Genomic DNA, 16,361 nt, shown 5'->3' with positions numbered 1-16,361 from the left:
AAAACCTGAAAAAGGAAATCAAAGCAGAACTTAGAAGGTGGAAAAACCTCCCATCCTCCCATGCTCCTGGATTGGAAGGATCAACATCATAGAAATGGCAATACTTCCCAAGGCTATCTACAAATTCAATGTAATACCTATCAATATTCCAACCTCATTCTTCAATGAAATAGAAGAGGCAATCCAAAAATTCATATGGAACAATAAAAGACCCTGAATAGTAAAAAACAATCCCTAACAGAAAGAATAGTGCTGGAGGAATATCAATACCAAATTTCAAACTCTACTACAAAGCCATAGTAATCAAAACAGCTTGGTATTGGCACAACAAGAGACCTCAGGACCAATGGAATAGAATTGAAAATCCAGAAATGAACCCACAGACCTATAGCCACCTAATCTTTGATAAGGGAGCTAAAAAAATAGAATGGAAGAAAGACAGCCTCTTCAGTAAATGGTGCTGGCAAAACTGGTTAATCACCTGTAGAAAACTAAAGCTAGATCCTTATATATCACCCTACACCAGAATCAGCTCCAAATGGATCAAAGATCTCGAGTCAAAGCGGATACCCTGAAAACATTACAGGAAGGAGTAGGAGAAATAAGAATAGGTCTTGTTGGTACAGGCCAAAATTTTCTTAATAGAGACCTGGAAACACAACAAATTAAAGAAAGGTTGGAAAAATGGGATTGTATGAAGCTGCAGAGCTTTTGCATGGCAAAGGACATAGCTAGCAAGATCAATATGGATTGGGAGAAGTCTCATATCTAAAATATACCTGGAACTCAAAAAATTAAATCCTCCAACAACAAAGCCTCAAAGAAACAACCTCCTGATTAATAAGTGGGCTAAAGACTTAAAGAGAGACTTCTCTGAAGAGGAAGTAAGAATGGCCAATAGACATATGAAGAAATGCACAACCTCTCTAGCCCTAAAAGAAATGCAAATCAAAACAATATTGAGATTCCACCTCACCCCAGTTAGAATGGCTATAATCAATAACTCTAATAACAACACATGCTGGAGGGGATGTGGCCAGAAGGGATTAATGGACCATGAAAATCAAAGAAGGCTTCAACATACCAGAAATTAATAGGTTTAGGGAGAATTGTGAGGAGAAAATAAGATTAGAAGAATGTGGGGAGGGAAAAGGAGAGAGGGAGTATAACCAAGACCTAAATGCAGAGAGAGGAAAATGATAGAAGGGAAGGAGAAGACAGATACTGAAAAAGGAAAAATGAAAAATAAAAAATTGAAAATGAGACACTTAAAATTATATAAGTATAAAGAAGTAATATTACAATTAAAGAAGTTAAGGCTGAGAGTTTATGAAGTGAGTAATTGATATCTGAATAAAGTATGCACACAATGAAGGATAAGGTCTAATAATCAAAGATGGGTATGTATCTGGGGATGAACAGAACAGCAATTAAGTAAAGCAAAAACTGAAAAAGGACCAAAAGGGAAAATAGTAAAAAGAGAGTTAAAAAATCTAAAATAAAAATTATGAAAAAAATAGAAAACAATTTTTAATTATGTTTTAAAATTAGGTAGAATAAAGAGTTCTTCGATTTTTGTTGTTGTTGTTGTTGGGGACCTGGTGTCTCCCCTGTGTCTGTAACCAGTCTCTTGGTGGAGTTTCTGGTTTGCTTGTGGTGTTTGGTTTTCCTATGGCTTGACTGGTTTCTTAAATCTGTTTGAGCAATCAGAAGGAAGCTCTGCCTTACCAGGGACTTTATGACCCTCCTCCCAGGCTAGTTCAATGGGAGGGCAATCTGTTTTGAGTATCACAAAAGAGGGGATGGCTGTTTCCTCTAGCTTGGAGTTGCTGTGATTGGGCTAGGTTGTGGGTAAGGTTGAGGCCTGTCAGCAATCAGGCTAGCTCCTGAGACACTCACACAGCCCAGCCTGGAGCCATTTTCAGGATTTATGTGTATGAGTTTCCAATTGTTTTTATTTTACCCTCCTGCAGTTAGGTCTGCCGCCTCTGCTGCAGTGGGGAGGGGCAGCCTCTGGCTCTGTAACCTAGTGAAGAAAGCCATTCCTCCATGGGCGGAGCTCCCTCTGCCTGGGAAGGGCAACTTCCCCCTGTGTGGAGCTGAGTCCTGCAGGTCAGGTTCCTTTGACCTGTTAAATGGCTCCTATAGTCTTCTTCCAAGGCCTTAGTTATGTGCTAACTGCTCTGGCCCTGTCTTTGTCAGTATCAAAGATGGAGTTCTTCTCTGGTGGTGGGGGAGGGACTATCTTACTACCATTGATCTGTGAGAAGGAGTGAGTATCTTTTGGGGTAGTCACACCTTTCCCTTGGCCATCCATGTCAGTGGTCAGCAAGATGAAGATTTCTGTTCCTTGTCAGTTCTTGCTGGCTATGAGTAGAATCTTCTCACATACAACCTCTGGCATCTTTGTCCTGGGCTCTCTCTGTTGATATGGCAGCCATGGAAGCTCTCGTCGTCACCGTGGACACCAGTGAGTGCTTGAATCTGTCTCCTAACCAAGCTACTTGAATTTTTCCTCTCTGGCCAAACTCTCTGTACTATGATGACACACTTGGTGTGACTCTCTAGCCTTGGAATTCTCACTGGAACAAGAAAACTGGTTTCTGCTTAGTAGCTTGTTTAGCCCACAGGTTCTCCTCTGCCATCTTCCTCTACCATAGTAGTCTTCTTCTTTTTTTGTCTGTCATGGGGCTTGAACTCTGGGCCTGGGCACTGTCCCTCAGCTCTTCAGCTCAAGGTGACTGCTATGCCACTTGAGCCACAGTGCCACTTCTGGCTTTTTCTGCTTATGTGGTGCTGAAAAATCAAACCCAGAGCTTCATGCATGCAAGGTAAGTACTCTACCACTGAGCCACCTTCCCAGACCAACACAGTAGTCTTTTAGATAAACCATTAACTTTATTTTTCTTTTTAGTTCTTTTTTCTGTATATTTTTGTCTGCTAATTGATGATCAGAGAAGTGCCTTCCAAATATTGGTGATGTTTGGCAAACTTGGGGGAAATGGTGAAAGAAATACAATTTCCTATGAAATCTGCAGATGTATGCTAGTTCTGGTTGTGTACATGAAAATTGAGTAGAATTGCATGGATATAAAATACATATACTACGTTTACAGCAGTGGTTTCATATTGGCAGATGTTAATAATCCACTTCAGCTAGTGTTTTTAAAAATCTCTTTGGGGCCAGGTGCCAGTGGCTCACACCTCTAATCCTAGCTACTCAGTAGGTTGAGATCTGAGTATCACGGTTCAAAGCCAGCCTCGGCAGGCAATTCCATGAGACTTTTATCTCCAGTTAACACCAGAAAACCAGAAATGGCACCGTGGCTCAAGCAGTAAAGCGCTCGCCTTGAACTGAAGAGCACAGGGACAGCACCCATGACCAGAGTTGAAGCCCCATGACCAACAACAAAAAAAAAATATCTCTTTGGTACCAGGAGCTAGTGGCGCACACCTGTAATCCTAGCTACTCAGGAGGCTGAGATATGAGGATTATGATTTGAAGCTAGCCTGGGCAAGATAGTCCATGAGACTATTATCTCTAATAAACTACCAAAAAAGCTGGAAATGGCACTGTTGCTCAAGTGGTAGGAAGCTATCCTGGAGCAAAAGAAGCTCAGTGACAGCACCCAGTCCCTGAGTTCAAGCCCCAGGACCAAGAAAAATGTCCTTTCGGTAATTATTAGATAATTAGTGAAGTAAAAGCAGTGCACTATTTCAGCAATGACTAGTCCTAGAAGTTCTCCATACAGAAATTATTATTGTATCAAGTTGTCTCTATGGACCCCAGATACTGCTTCTGTGTTTACTGTTTTAACAAAGAAGAAAGAAACAGTAAATCTAATTAGTAAGTTAGCTTCCCCATCTTTCTTGTTGGCCTAATAGGATATAAAGAAAATTAAATATGCTTTCCTTTGTGGGAAGTACAATTTTAAAATGTAGAAGAAAAAGAGATAAAAGTGATAAATTTGAGTTTTGTTATCTAAACAAAAATATGTCTTTGTATGTCTAGAGTTCTAATTCCTAAACCACAATACAAATAAGCAAGTAGCCAAAGAGTTCTAGGCCAATGATGGTTGTTGTCAGTTCCTGTGTATTTTACATGTAGTTTTCTTTTAAAACAGCTATATTAGTTTACTTTGTTTTGAGGAACACATTGAAGAATACTCTATTACAGTCTAGTAAAAAAAAAGTAAAAAAAAGTCATGATTTCAAAATGCAATAATATTTGTAATTATTATTTAAGACTTATAGTTATTATATGTAAATTGCTTACTACCATATTTGGTTCTTTTTTTTTTTTAAATTTTATTTTATTTTATTTGAGAACATACTGTACAGAGGGGTTACAATTACATGGGCAGGATAATGCATACATTTCTTACCAAGCATTGCAGCCTCCTCCTTTGTTTACCCTTCACCTCCCTTCCCAGCCTCCCCCCTCCCCCCCCACCCAATCATACCCCCCCTCCCCCCCCACCGACATTGTAAAGCTGGTTTTGACATGACATTTTGTACTTCTCATTGTTGCAACAGGTCCACCTGAATCCTTAAACGACTTGTTTGTCCCCGTCTCCTCCACATGTTATACTGACATCAAATATAGTGAAAGCGGGGGTTACACTGTGGGGGAGGGACATACAAAGCAACCAAGAAATAATCTTATAAATGCGTTAGAAACACATGCATGAAAGAAACAAAAACATTAAAATACATATTTGAGGGTTCGTTTTCCTAACATCACATTATCTGACTTTTTCCGCTTGACTCATACCTATACTAGATATTGCAAATAAGGGAAACCATGGGACCTATGTTTCTTTGGGCTTGGCTTACTTCACTTAATATAATTTTTTCCAAGCCTTTCCATTTCCTAACAAATGGGGAAATGTCATTCTTTCTGATGGAGGCATAGAATTCCATTGTGTATATATACCACATCTTCTTGATCCATTCATCTACTGAGGGGCATCTGGGTTGGTTCCATATCTTAGCTATGGTAAATAATGCTGCAATAAACATAGTTGTGCTGGTAGCTTCCATATTTGGTTCTTAACTGATTCCATTTGCCATAAAACCTTTCTTTACCAAGAGACTTTGTGTCAAAGAATATACAGGGATAAAAAGGAAGAATTACATCTTTTGTGGTGAATTTTTAGACCCAGGGTCTGGGTGACGACTCTTCCCACTATAGAGGTAGCTGTTCAAGTCATTTCATATAGACAACTTTCTCTCAAAACTCTAAGTAATGAAAACCTAAGAAATGTAGTTTGTTTGTTTGTTTGTTTGCTTTTACTGGGCACTGGTGTCTTATACCTGTAATGCTAGCTACTCAGGAGGCTAAGATCTGAGGATCACAGTTCAAAGCCAGCTCAGGCAGAAATGTTTATGAGACTCTTCTCTCTGATTTACCACCAGAAAACCAGAAGTGGAGCTGTGGCTCAAACTGGTAGAATACTAGCCTTGAGCAAAATAGCTCAGGGATGGTGCTCAGGCCCTAAGTTCAATTCCCATTACCAACAAAAATAAATGTGTATTTTCCTGCCACATAAGGAAAGAGGCTACTTTCTTTTATTTCTTTTTTCTTTTGTTGGTCATGGGTCTTGAACTCTGGGCCTGGGTGCTGTCCCTGAGCTTTTCAGCTCAAGGCTTGAGCTCTACCACTTAAGCCACAGCACCACTTCTGGGTTTCTGGTGCTTAACTGGAGATAAGAGTCTCAAGGATGTTCCTGCCTGGTCTGGCTTTGAACTGCGAACCTCAAATCTCAGCCTCCTGAGTAGCTAGGATTACAGGCATGAGGCACTAGTGCCTGACAGTTATTTTCTTCAGATTAGAAAAATTGTATCCTCTTTGTCTGCTTCTAGGTTTGCAGAAGAAATAACCAAAAAGTGGTTATGTCTTTTTGAAGGCAGTGGGATCCCGTATGGTCCAATCAACAGTATGAAGGAAATATTTGCAGAACCCCAGGTTTGTATTGGAAGTTTTTGGTTGCTTATCTTTTCTATCCAGATTGTTTATATAAAAGTATCAGTCTTAAGGTGAAGCCATGTACTATGAATTTTTTCACCATTAAGTTCAAACTGTGGACCCTAAACAAAAATAAAATCTTAATTTTAAACCAGCCATCTACAATCATACTTCTCCATCTGTCAGATCTAACATATTTCCTCACACAAAATTCTCAAGGTCAAAACATTTATTTTTTTCCTGAAAACAAAACTATAGATAAAGAGTTTGGGGCCAGACTCTCAGAGATCATTTTTTTTGTTGCAATATATATGAGAATTTTCACTGTTACACCCAACTTCTGATCATATTGCTATCTTAAAATGCCCTAAGCAAGTCCCATTTAGTTCTGCCAAGTAAAGGCTTTTATGTGCTTTGATTAATATGTGTTGTTTGTGAGTTATAATTACATTCCAGTAGAGATTGTGGTCCATTGTTTAACAGCTTCCTTGGGGCCTAGGTAGTAGAGGATGAACTGGAAAAAAAAGTTTGTTCTACAATATTGTTTAGAAGATTAGATTTAGATGCTTTTAAGTATTTTATTTTTATTATTTCAATTAATATAACTACAAGGACTGTACCTTGTCTCAGCTTCACATATTAACCCTCAAATATAGAGAAACTCCATTTTCCTGAAAAGCTTTGTCTATTATTAGTCACATATCGTGTCAGTTTCCAATATTTTTAAATTATAGGGTTATTTTCCCTGGTTCTTTCTATAATGATATGTTTTAATTAGAATTTAATGATTGAAAATGGAATATACCTTTTGGATATAGGAGGATAGTGTCAGAAAATTTATCTCTTTAACTTAGTTACCTTTATTTTACATGAATATATGTATAAAAGGAATTTACAGCATATTTAATTTTGTAACTTGAGGTATACTTGAGGAAAAAGGCGAATGAACTCATGAATTCTTCTTTGTGTTTTTTTTTCTGCCAAGACTGAGAATTTTGTTCATAAGGAAATATAATGGCCAATGTGAGTTGGAGAATACTGAGTAGCTCTCTAGAAGCCTCAGACATCAGTGCATTCATACCTTGTGATTTGTAGTCATGAGGAAGGCCCATAAACACCTGAGTGTACATTAGAGAGCCTGAGTTTTCTCTGCATAACTTTGAATGAGAAACAGCCCTGTTTTAGACTGTTGGACTAAAGGCTGCAGGATTTTAGGTTTATTTCCACTGGGGACACATTTCCCTGGAGATTATTTCCTTAGAGATTCAAAGGAAAGAATTTATTCTTAAATATCAATAGATGTATTCTAATATGACCTATCATTTTAAATTTTTGCATGCAAAGACCCAAAGCTTTACCTAGGTAGTATCTTAAACTTGTTCACATGGCATGATAATTCAGCATGAATATAGGCTAATTGGTATTTTCATATCTAATTTCCTCTTATAGTTCAGTTTAATCACTACAGAGAAAACAAATTACTTCAGCTATTAACTTTTCCTCTCAACTATTTTGGACCTGCTAAGAATTTTCTATTTTTGTTCTACAGTATTTTTTGGTACTCAGGCTTTTTAGTAAATGGAGAAGATTCATATTACCTGCTAACTTTTATACTTTGGTGGTAATTTGACTAACCAAAAAAAAAGAGTCAATTCGAAGTAATTCTTGTTACAATTCTAGCATCAAACATATTTCATCATCTTGTGATGATTGTTGATAATTGTACCCCAGAGGCAACTTTTTATATACAACTTTACTCTAACTTGGAATTTAATTTAATTTACCCGAATACATGTGTGAAATTCAAGTGGATTTTTTGAAACCTAGAGAGTAATGTGACACTATTATTTAAATATTTGTGTGTGTGTGCCTGTTTCTGAACTGTTTTGCTCAAGGTTCTCTACCCCTTGAGCTACAGCTCAACTTCTGGCTTTTTGGTAGTTAGTTGGAGATAAAGAGTCTCACAGCATTCCTTGCCAGGCTGGCTTTGAACCACAATTCTTAGATCTCAACCTTCTGAGTAGCTACAAGTACAGGTATGAGCAAGTGGTGCCCAGCAATTACATTTTATTGGTAAAAAACAAGTGTGGAAATTGTAAATCTTGGAATTGTGCTACATACAAGTGGCTAGAGAACCCTCTTTACGCTTGGAAATGTTGTGTTGAGTTTTTTAAAGAAATAATTACATAAAATTTCAAATTTTAAAAGTAAGGTGCAATGCAGAAAAATCAGATTTAAAATGTTGTGAGAAAATACTTTATGAAACATGATGGTCCTGTCTAAAAATGATTGTTCTTTGATTTGCTCAGTAAGTCTAATAAAGATTTACTAGGGATTTGTCTCTGTATTTTTGAAAAGGTCAGATTTAACTTACACATCAGGTATACTAAACGTTTGTGGATTTGTGAATTAACAAATGAAAAAGTTGGTGAGCTGTATGTAGCAACCACCAGGATTTCCAGATTTTTATACGACCAGACCCTGAATGTCTCTGGGGCTGACAGGCTCCTTCCCCAGGGTTAGTGGAATTGCCCTTGGTGATCTCAGGAGACCGAATGTAACATAATACTTAGGACCATTGAGTCAAAATTGGTGGACAGTTTTCCCTACATTGTTGAATTTTAGTGTTTCATGGGATATTTATCAAAGAGAAATGGCGATTGCTGGGTGATAAATGGTCAAAGTATGGTTAAAATCTCTCAGTATAACTGTGCTCTTAATGGTTATATTTTTGCCATCAATGCCTTCTTTTACTTACCTGTGTTAGTGGATAGAGGCAAATCCAATGTGGCCCTGAAAACAGGGATCCTTCATTTTAAAATCATATGCTACTCATCTGCTGTGGAAGTTTATCCTCAAGCTCAGTGCCAAGAAGGTCTCAACCTTTTCTCTTTTTTGATTACTGACAACTCTTTTATTTTTCATTCTCCATCAAAATGTTATGTAAGTATTATTTCCATTTGAGGTGTCCTCCCTTGCTTTCCCTCTGATGAGCTGAAGTTTCTTGGCTCTGGGCACAAAAAAACTGGCTATTTGTGTTTGGATGTGGGAATGCATGGCTGGCGCCATCTTCCTGCTCAGCTTGTGCATTGTGCCAGCACAGCTGCTCATTCATCTAACAATTACTTTGGGTGAGGTACAAGGCCTGGAACATGGCAGGCAGGCAGGAAGGAAAAAGGCTTTGATGAAGTGAAAGGGGGGCTGTCCAACCAGGAAAAAGGAAGGACCGGAAGCCTCAAGAAGTAGAAGAAAATTCTGTGTGCCCACTGATCAGATGGACCATCTGTGGCATGAAAATTTTGGTAAATGAAAAAAAGCATACTTGACAATAGAAACGATTTCTAACTCAGCCTCATGTTCCAAAGAAACTTGATTCTTTGATTCAACTGAAACAACAGATGATCTATTTTTTCTTGGATAGGTGGAAAGTTGTCTACCTTTTATCCTCTGATTTAATGCTATAGACCTTTGCACAGTTAAAATGATGCTTTAGGCAGGCATCTACTGTTAAGTCCATCAAGAACTCTATAGTGTCTTTTTCTTTGGCTTTGAGAAATGTTTTACTAAACTTCAAAGGATCAACTAGAACCCAATACTTATTAAAATGGGGAAACAAATAGAAAAAGGAAGGAAATTTCCATGTTTTAATTTTTGAAGTAAATGTTAGAATGAGAAGTATAACTTAATAATAACTAAAATAGGATTGTAAGACAATATGTTATAATGTTTAAAACCCCATTTTAAATAATAATTACTAAACAGAGTCAAATTTGTTATGACAAAAGTTATGATCCAGCAAATTACATTTTAGGAATAAAGGATAGTGTGTTATTTGTGTTTTTTTAATTTTATTTTTTATTATTTTTTATTTTCTTATTGTGAAAATACTGTACAGAGGGGTTACAATTACATGGGCAAGATAATGAGTACATTTCTTATCAAGCATTGTAGCCTCCTCCTTTGTTTCCCCTTCCCATCCCTTCCCATCTTCCCCGCCCCCCCACCAAAGTTGTAAAGTTCATTTTCGACATAACGACTTGTACATCTCATTGTTGCAATGGGTCCACATGTATCCCTATTTAAACGTTTTGTTTTTCCCCTTCCCCTCCACAAATTATACCAACATCAAATACAGTGAAAGCAGGGGTTATACATACAAAGCAACAAAGAAATAATCTTATAAATGTGTTAGAAACAATCGCATGGAAAAAAAAAACATTAAAAACATATCTTAGGGTTCATTTCCCTAATATCACCTTATCTGACCTTTTCTGCTTGACTGAGACATATACTAAATATTGCAAATAAGGGAAACCATGGGATCTATGTTTCTTTGGGCCTGGCTTACTTCACTTAATATAATTTTTTCCAAGTCTTTCCATTTCCTAACAAATGGGGCAACATCATTCTTTCTGATGGAGGCATAGAAGTCCATTGTGTATATATACCACATTTTCTTGATCCATTCATCTACTGAGGGGCATCTGGGTTGGTTCCATATCTTAGCTATAGTAAATAATGCTGCAATAAACATAGTTGTGCTGGTAGCTTTAGTGTGGTCTTGTTTGTGATCGTTTGGGTAAATGCCCAAAGGTGGGATTGCTGGGTCATAGGGGAGCTCTATGTGGAGTCTTTTGAGGAACCTCCATACTGCTTTCCAAAGTGGTTGAACAAGTTTACACTCCCACCAACAATGCAAATTACACTTTAGGAATAAAGGACAGTGTGTTATTTGTAAGTTCACCAGTGTAACTTATTACTTTCATCACTTGAAGAAAATATTTTATTATTTCCATATTTTTAAGACATTTCAGTCAAAATACTATCCTGACGTTTTATAAACTTGAAAATATAGGAATAATCAAAGACTTCTTGAACAGTGCTCAACCAGCATCTTAAGAATTATTGATTAAAGACATTGTTTGTAAGTCCTTAGAAACAAAGAAATGTGTACAGAGGGGTTACAGTTACATGAGCAAGGTAATGAGTACATTTCCTATCAAGCATTGTTGCCTCCTCCCTTGTTTTTGCCCTACCATCCCTTTCCTCTCATTTCCACAATTACACTCCCCCCTGAAATGTGTGCTTTTATCTCCTCTTTACCATGAGCATAAAAATACTCAATAAATGGGAATTAAATTCATAAAAATTACAAAGTTAGGAATATAACTTCTGTCTGCATTGCTGATAGTTCTGAGATGTTTTTATTTAAATGCTGTAGTTTTATTGTTTTCCTCTCTCAATGACAAATTATCTGTAAAAACCTGCACACATTATAGAGTATAATATAGATTATCTGCATATAGATTTTAATAGCTAGTTATTTTTTTCTGAGTACTTTCTTAAAATATCTTCTTTTAATAAAGCCAAGATTGTATAGTACATTAAAAGGATTCTTAAAAAGTTTCAAACACTTAGTAGATGACCTCAGTATGGTTTTATTTATCATACCCTTGAAAACATGTGCATAAAATTCATTGTGGTTTGAGGGTTTCCAACTCCAACACCCTTAAAAGAAAATGCAGTTTTTAATAGAAACTATTCAGTAGAAATATACAAATCTGGCAAAACTAGGTGTAGTTCTCACCAGTGAGAGACACTCAGATCATTGACTACCAAAAATGGACCATTCTGCTTCAGGATTTTGTCTAAGAGTGTATGTTTGGTAATTTTAGTGTATCATCACTTTTTAATATATATTTTTAAATATATATTTTATTATAAAGATACTGTACAAAAGGGTTACAGTTACATGTCTAAGGTAATGAGTACATTTCCTACTGAGCATTGTTACCCCCTCCTTTGTTTTTTTCCTACCATTCCTTCCCTCTCCACCTCCCCAATTTCTCCCTCCACCCCACCTTAAAGCTGTAAAGATTGTTTTCAACATAGTGTCTTGTACATCTCATTGCTACAAATGGGTCAACCTGTTTCCTTATTTCAGCATTTTATTATTTCCCTTCCCCTCCCCAAATTAGAAAAAATGTATATACAAGATGCAGGGCACCAGAATCAAATACAGTGAAAACAGGGGTTATACCATGGGGGAGGAACATAAAAAAGAAAAAAAAATCACACAGTACATTATAAGTGCATTAAAAACAACAAACAGAAAGATAAAAACCTCTGTGTCCCTATCTTGGGGATCATTTCACTTAACTTCATCTTATCTGGTCATATGTACATAGCTTTTGACCTTTTCAATTTGTCCTAGACATATGCTAGTTATTGCAAATAAGGGAAACCATGGGACCTATGTTTCTTTGGGCCTGGCTTACTTCACTTAATATAATTTTTTCCAAGCCTTTCCATTTCCTAACAAGTGGGGTGGTGTCATTTCTTTCTGATGGAGGCATAGAATTGCATTATATATATATATATATATATATATATATATATATACACACACACACACACATATGTATACGTATCATATTTTCTTGATCCATTCATCTACTGAGGGGCATCTGGGTTGGTTCCATATCTTAGCTATGGTAAATAATACTGCAATAAACATAGTCGTGCTGGTAGCTTTAGTATGGCCCTGTTTGTGATCATTTGGATAAATGCCCAAAAGTGGGATTGCTGGGTCATAGGGGAGCTCTATGTGGAGTCTTTTGAGGAACCTCCATACTGCTTTCCAAAGCGGTTGAACAAGTTTACACTCCCACCATATATCATCAATTTTGATTGAACTGCTTTGTAAAAAGTATGAATAATTAGAACCTGTGATTAGTATATTTTATTTTTAGTTGGGGAAGAAGAAACTAAGGGTGTCTCAAAACTAGTATTATTTGGCATCATTTCTCCATTTGCACCACACAAGTTGAATATGTCAGGTGTAAGACATCACCCTGAAACATCCCTTCTGAGAACTATTGGGAGGGAACTATCAGAATTTTTGAAATATCACAGCTGGCTCTGATTTTAACTGGTGCCAAACACCTGCAGGCCCTAAAAGGACATGAAAACAAAACCCCACCCTGTGGCAGGGAGCCATCCCTGACAACCCTTCCTTAACTTGGCCTCACGATCAAAATTAATTTAGCACTTTCTACAGAAACCTTATTCTTTCAGTCCCTAGGGACCATTACAGCCCCTTTTGCAAGTATGTCCTATGGGACCAATATGCCATAGAAACAGAGTGAAGTATTGAAATATTTGATGGCTGAGAATTATCTGTTGTTTTCATCTCATTATTTGTGGAAGTCTATGAAGTTGGAGATTTTATTAATCTGTAGGCTAGCTCATATTCTCTTAAGTGATTTTTGTTTTAGCACATTTTGGCAAAATATCTGAGCATATGGGAAGAAAAATAGTTTAATATTCATATAGTAAGTGTCACAGTACACCAAAATATAGAGTTAGTTTTTAAGACCTTTCTAACACACACATACACACACACACACACACACACTTATGCACATGTGTGCGCACTCGCATGCACACACACACATACTGCTGATATATTTTAAGGATAATGATTTAAGTGTTGTTAGTTAATATTTGTTGAAATGCAGTTGCTTTACTCTTGAGATTATACAAGTCATACACAATTATAACTTATATGTGTCTCTGAATATACATGACACATTTTAGATGATTCAAAAATTCAGATATTTTATATTTATGTTTGTTTTATGATATGACCTATTTCCAAGTTTGAAAGGACTGATGTGATCAAGATGCATTGTACTCATAAGTTGGCATATTGAATTGAAACCCCTTTGTACAACTACTTAAATAAAAAGAAATTAAATTTAAAAATGAACAAAGCATTTCAGATTTTGCTAATTAAATTAAGATTGAGGCTTAATTTGCATTAAAATATAAAGTATATAACAATAATATTCAAGTTTACTTTGTTCAGTTAACAAGAGTCATAATGCAAAGATAATGTATATTTTTATTCAAGAGGAAACTTACCAAAATATTGACTGAAGAGGAATGAGAAAATGCTTCTTTTAATAGATAATTTTAAAGGTATATTATATTTAAATGTATATATATATATATATACATTTAAAAATGTATATATTTTAAATGTATATGGCTAAGAAATTTGAATAAGCTTTGATTAGACACAATTTCTTGGAGTTATTATACTTAACATATGATAGATGTCCAATTTATAAATTAGAATGCCTTGTACTTTATCTGGTCTTTTTAAGGAAAAGTAAAATGGATAGTTCAGGGCAAAGGGAGATCATTCTCATTCAGTCATTCACTCTTTTATCAGTAAACAGTAGTGGGTGGCATGCTGTATCCATGCTCCTGTGTTAGGTATTTGGCAAGTGGAGAGGATGTTGGAAAACAGTGAGGCTAAAGGTTGGAGCTCCAGTGGTGCAGTCTGCATAGTACTTATAAGAGACTAAAGGTGCTAAACACTCAGGAGATTGCTGTCTAGTTGAAGGATAAAATGTTCTGTGTTACAGAAGACAACATATGTATAGTTCTTATACTTTAAGTAGCAAGAAACAGTATACATAAACCATTATAAGATCTTCCTATTTAGTGGTTTAGCAAAAGTTAAAAATCTAACAAGGAGCTATAAAATGTCATAGTCATGAAACTTACCAAGAACCTTGTTATCCTTTTAAAAGCCTCTTGAAACTAGTTTACCATATTATTATTAAATTTCAATGATTATGTATGAGATAATGGAGAGTTTCAACTTGAACTACTTAGTGATTTTGAGGACCTCAAAGATTTTTTTCATAGCTGGGCACCAGAGATTCATGACTGTAATAGCAGCTACTCAGAAGGCTGGGATCTGAGGATCCAGAGCCAGCCTGGGCAGGAAAAATCCTTGAGATTCCTATCTCTAGTGGCTCACCAAAAAGCCAGAAGTGGAGCTCTAGCTGAAGTTGTATAGTGCTAGCCTTGATTTAGAAAGCTCAGAGACAGCCCCCAGGCCTTACGATGGTGCCCCAACACCGATGTACGTACCCAAAAGCGTTCTTGGTGTCTTAAATTACACTTTTTCTTTGTCTGTTTCTGTCTTTTTCTCTGCTGTATCTCTCTTCTGTGTGTGCATGTGGTGTGGAACTTCAAAAGCATAAAGACATTTTCTGAACATTTCCCAACTATTTTAGAATGCAGCAGTAGAGAAATATCACTAAGTTTTTACCAAATCTTCAACTTTCAAACCAAAATCATAATTGATTTTTTTTTTTTGGTCCGGTCCTGGGGCCTGAACTCTGGGCCTGGGCGCTGTCCCTCAGCTCTTCAGCTCAAGGCTAGCGCTCTACCACTTGAGCCACAGCGCCACTAGTCTTGCATATTTTTTAGTTAATTTATATTAGTATCCAAATAAGTTAAACATTAACTTTAGGCATAAGAATTTCAGAGAATTTCAGAAGTCTCATTTAATGCAATATATTTGACTCCATTTCTTTTTTGTAGTCTATAAGGAAAATCTTTTACTTAATCAAATTGTTTCTATAGTAACAACAAAAAAATATAATAATCAACTGTTCTGGTACAAATGTTATCAGGTTTCAGAGCTTTCAGACTTGTTGTTCTTGAGGGGGTTGAAGTGCAAAGCTTATATACAAGAAGGTATAAAGCTTAATTGAAAGCCATAAAAGGCTTGAAGAAATGTGCAGATCTACTCTGTATAATTTTTAGACATCAGTTATCCTCAGATTATTTATTGCTCTACTATAATTGCAATCAAATCCCAGTGGGATGTTTATTCCAAACTTTCTATAGAAAATGGCTTTTTAAGCCTATCAGAAAAAAATACGTGGACAGAAATAACAAATATGGATGCTTAAAATACGTGTAGTAAGAGGTACTCATATGTTTTCATACATGAGAAGATGTATTTCAAAACAACAATACGTAAAAAATATAGAACTAGGACATAATAGAGAAATAAATGAATAAAAGTTAAAAACATAGAAATGTGATAAAATTAGCATGACAAGAAGAGAAATGGAGAATTTATTGAAGATAAATATTTTATTGTTGAAGTCTCTACTTACTATTACTGAATTGTTTCTCTTTTGAATCAGTTTGACTTCATCTGTTTTGGACTCTGTTGCATGCATATATGTTTGTATCTTTCATAACTTTTAGGTGGGTTGTCCCTCTGATATTATGAATCATATATGTACACATATATGGCATATGTCGTATTTGTATATATAATATATCCACATATATTAAAATATCAGCAGAGCTGATATTTTAGTTAGTTGGTATGCATTAGTGTCTCCCCAAATAAATTAAATATTAACTTTAGGCATGAGAATTTCATCTTTCAGAAGTATAGTAAACAGTATTAAATCTTTTTTTTTCTATTTAACCTTTTTTTTTTAATTGTGAAAATACCGTACAGAGGGGTTACAATTACATGAGCAAGGTAATGAGTACATTTCTTATCGAG

General features: G+C 36.0%; 1 protein-coding gene across 2 annotated transcripts in view; it reads left to right on the top strand.

The window, feature by feature from the left end:
* The window catches only part of Sugct (succinyl-CoA:glutarate-CoA transferase), a 604,197-nt gene that overhangs the window by 278,963 nt on the left and 308,873 nt on the right, over positions 1–16,361 (top strand). For both annotated transcript variants that reach the window (XM_042695071.1, XM_042695070.1), the window contains one exon: positions 5,866–5,968. In XM_042695071.1, coding sequence (XP_042551005.1) covers positions 5,866–5,968 — 103 coding nt within the window. The remainder of the gene's footprint in view (positions 1–5,865; positions 5,969–16,361) is intronic.

This window comes from Dipodomys spectabilis, unplaced genomic scaffold, assembly GCF_019054845.1.
Source record: "Dipodomys spectabilis isolate Male_0828 unplaced genomic scaffold, ASM1905484v1 ptg000178l, whole genome shotgun sequence".
In the NCBI taxonomy this organism is placed as follows: domain Eukaryota; kingdom Metazoa; phylum Chordata; class Mammalia; order Rodentia; family Heteromyidae; genus Dipodomys; species Dipodomys spectabilis.
The sequence above is the reverse complement of the archived record's forward strand: the minus strand, read 5'-3'. Positions and strand labels throughout refer to the sequence as shown.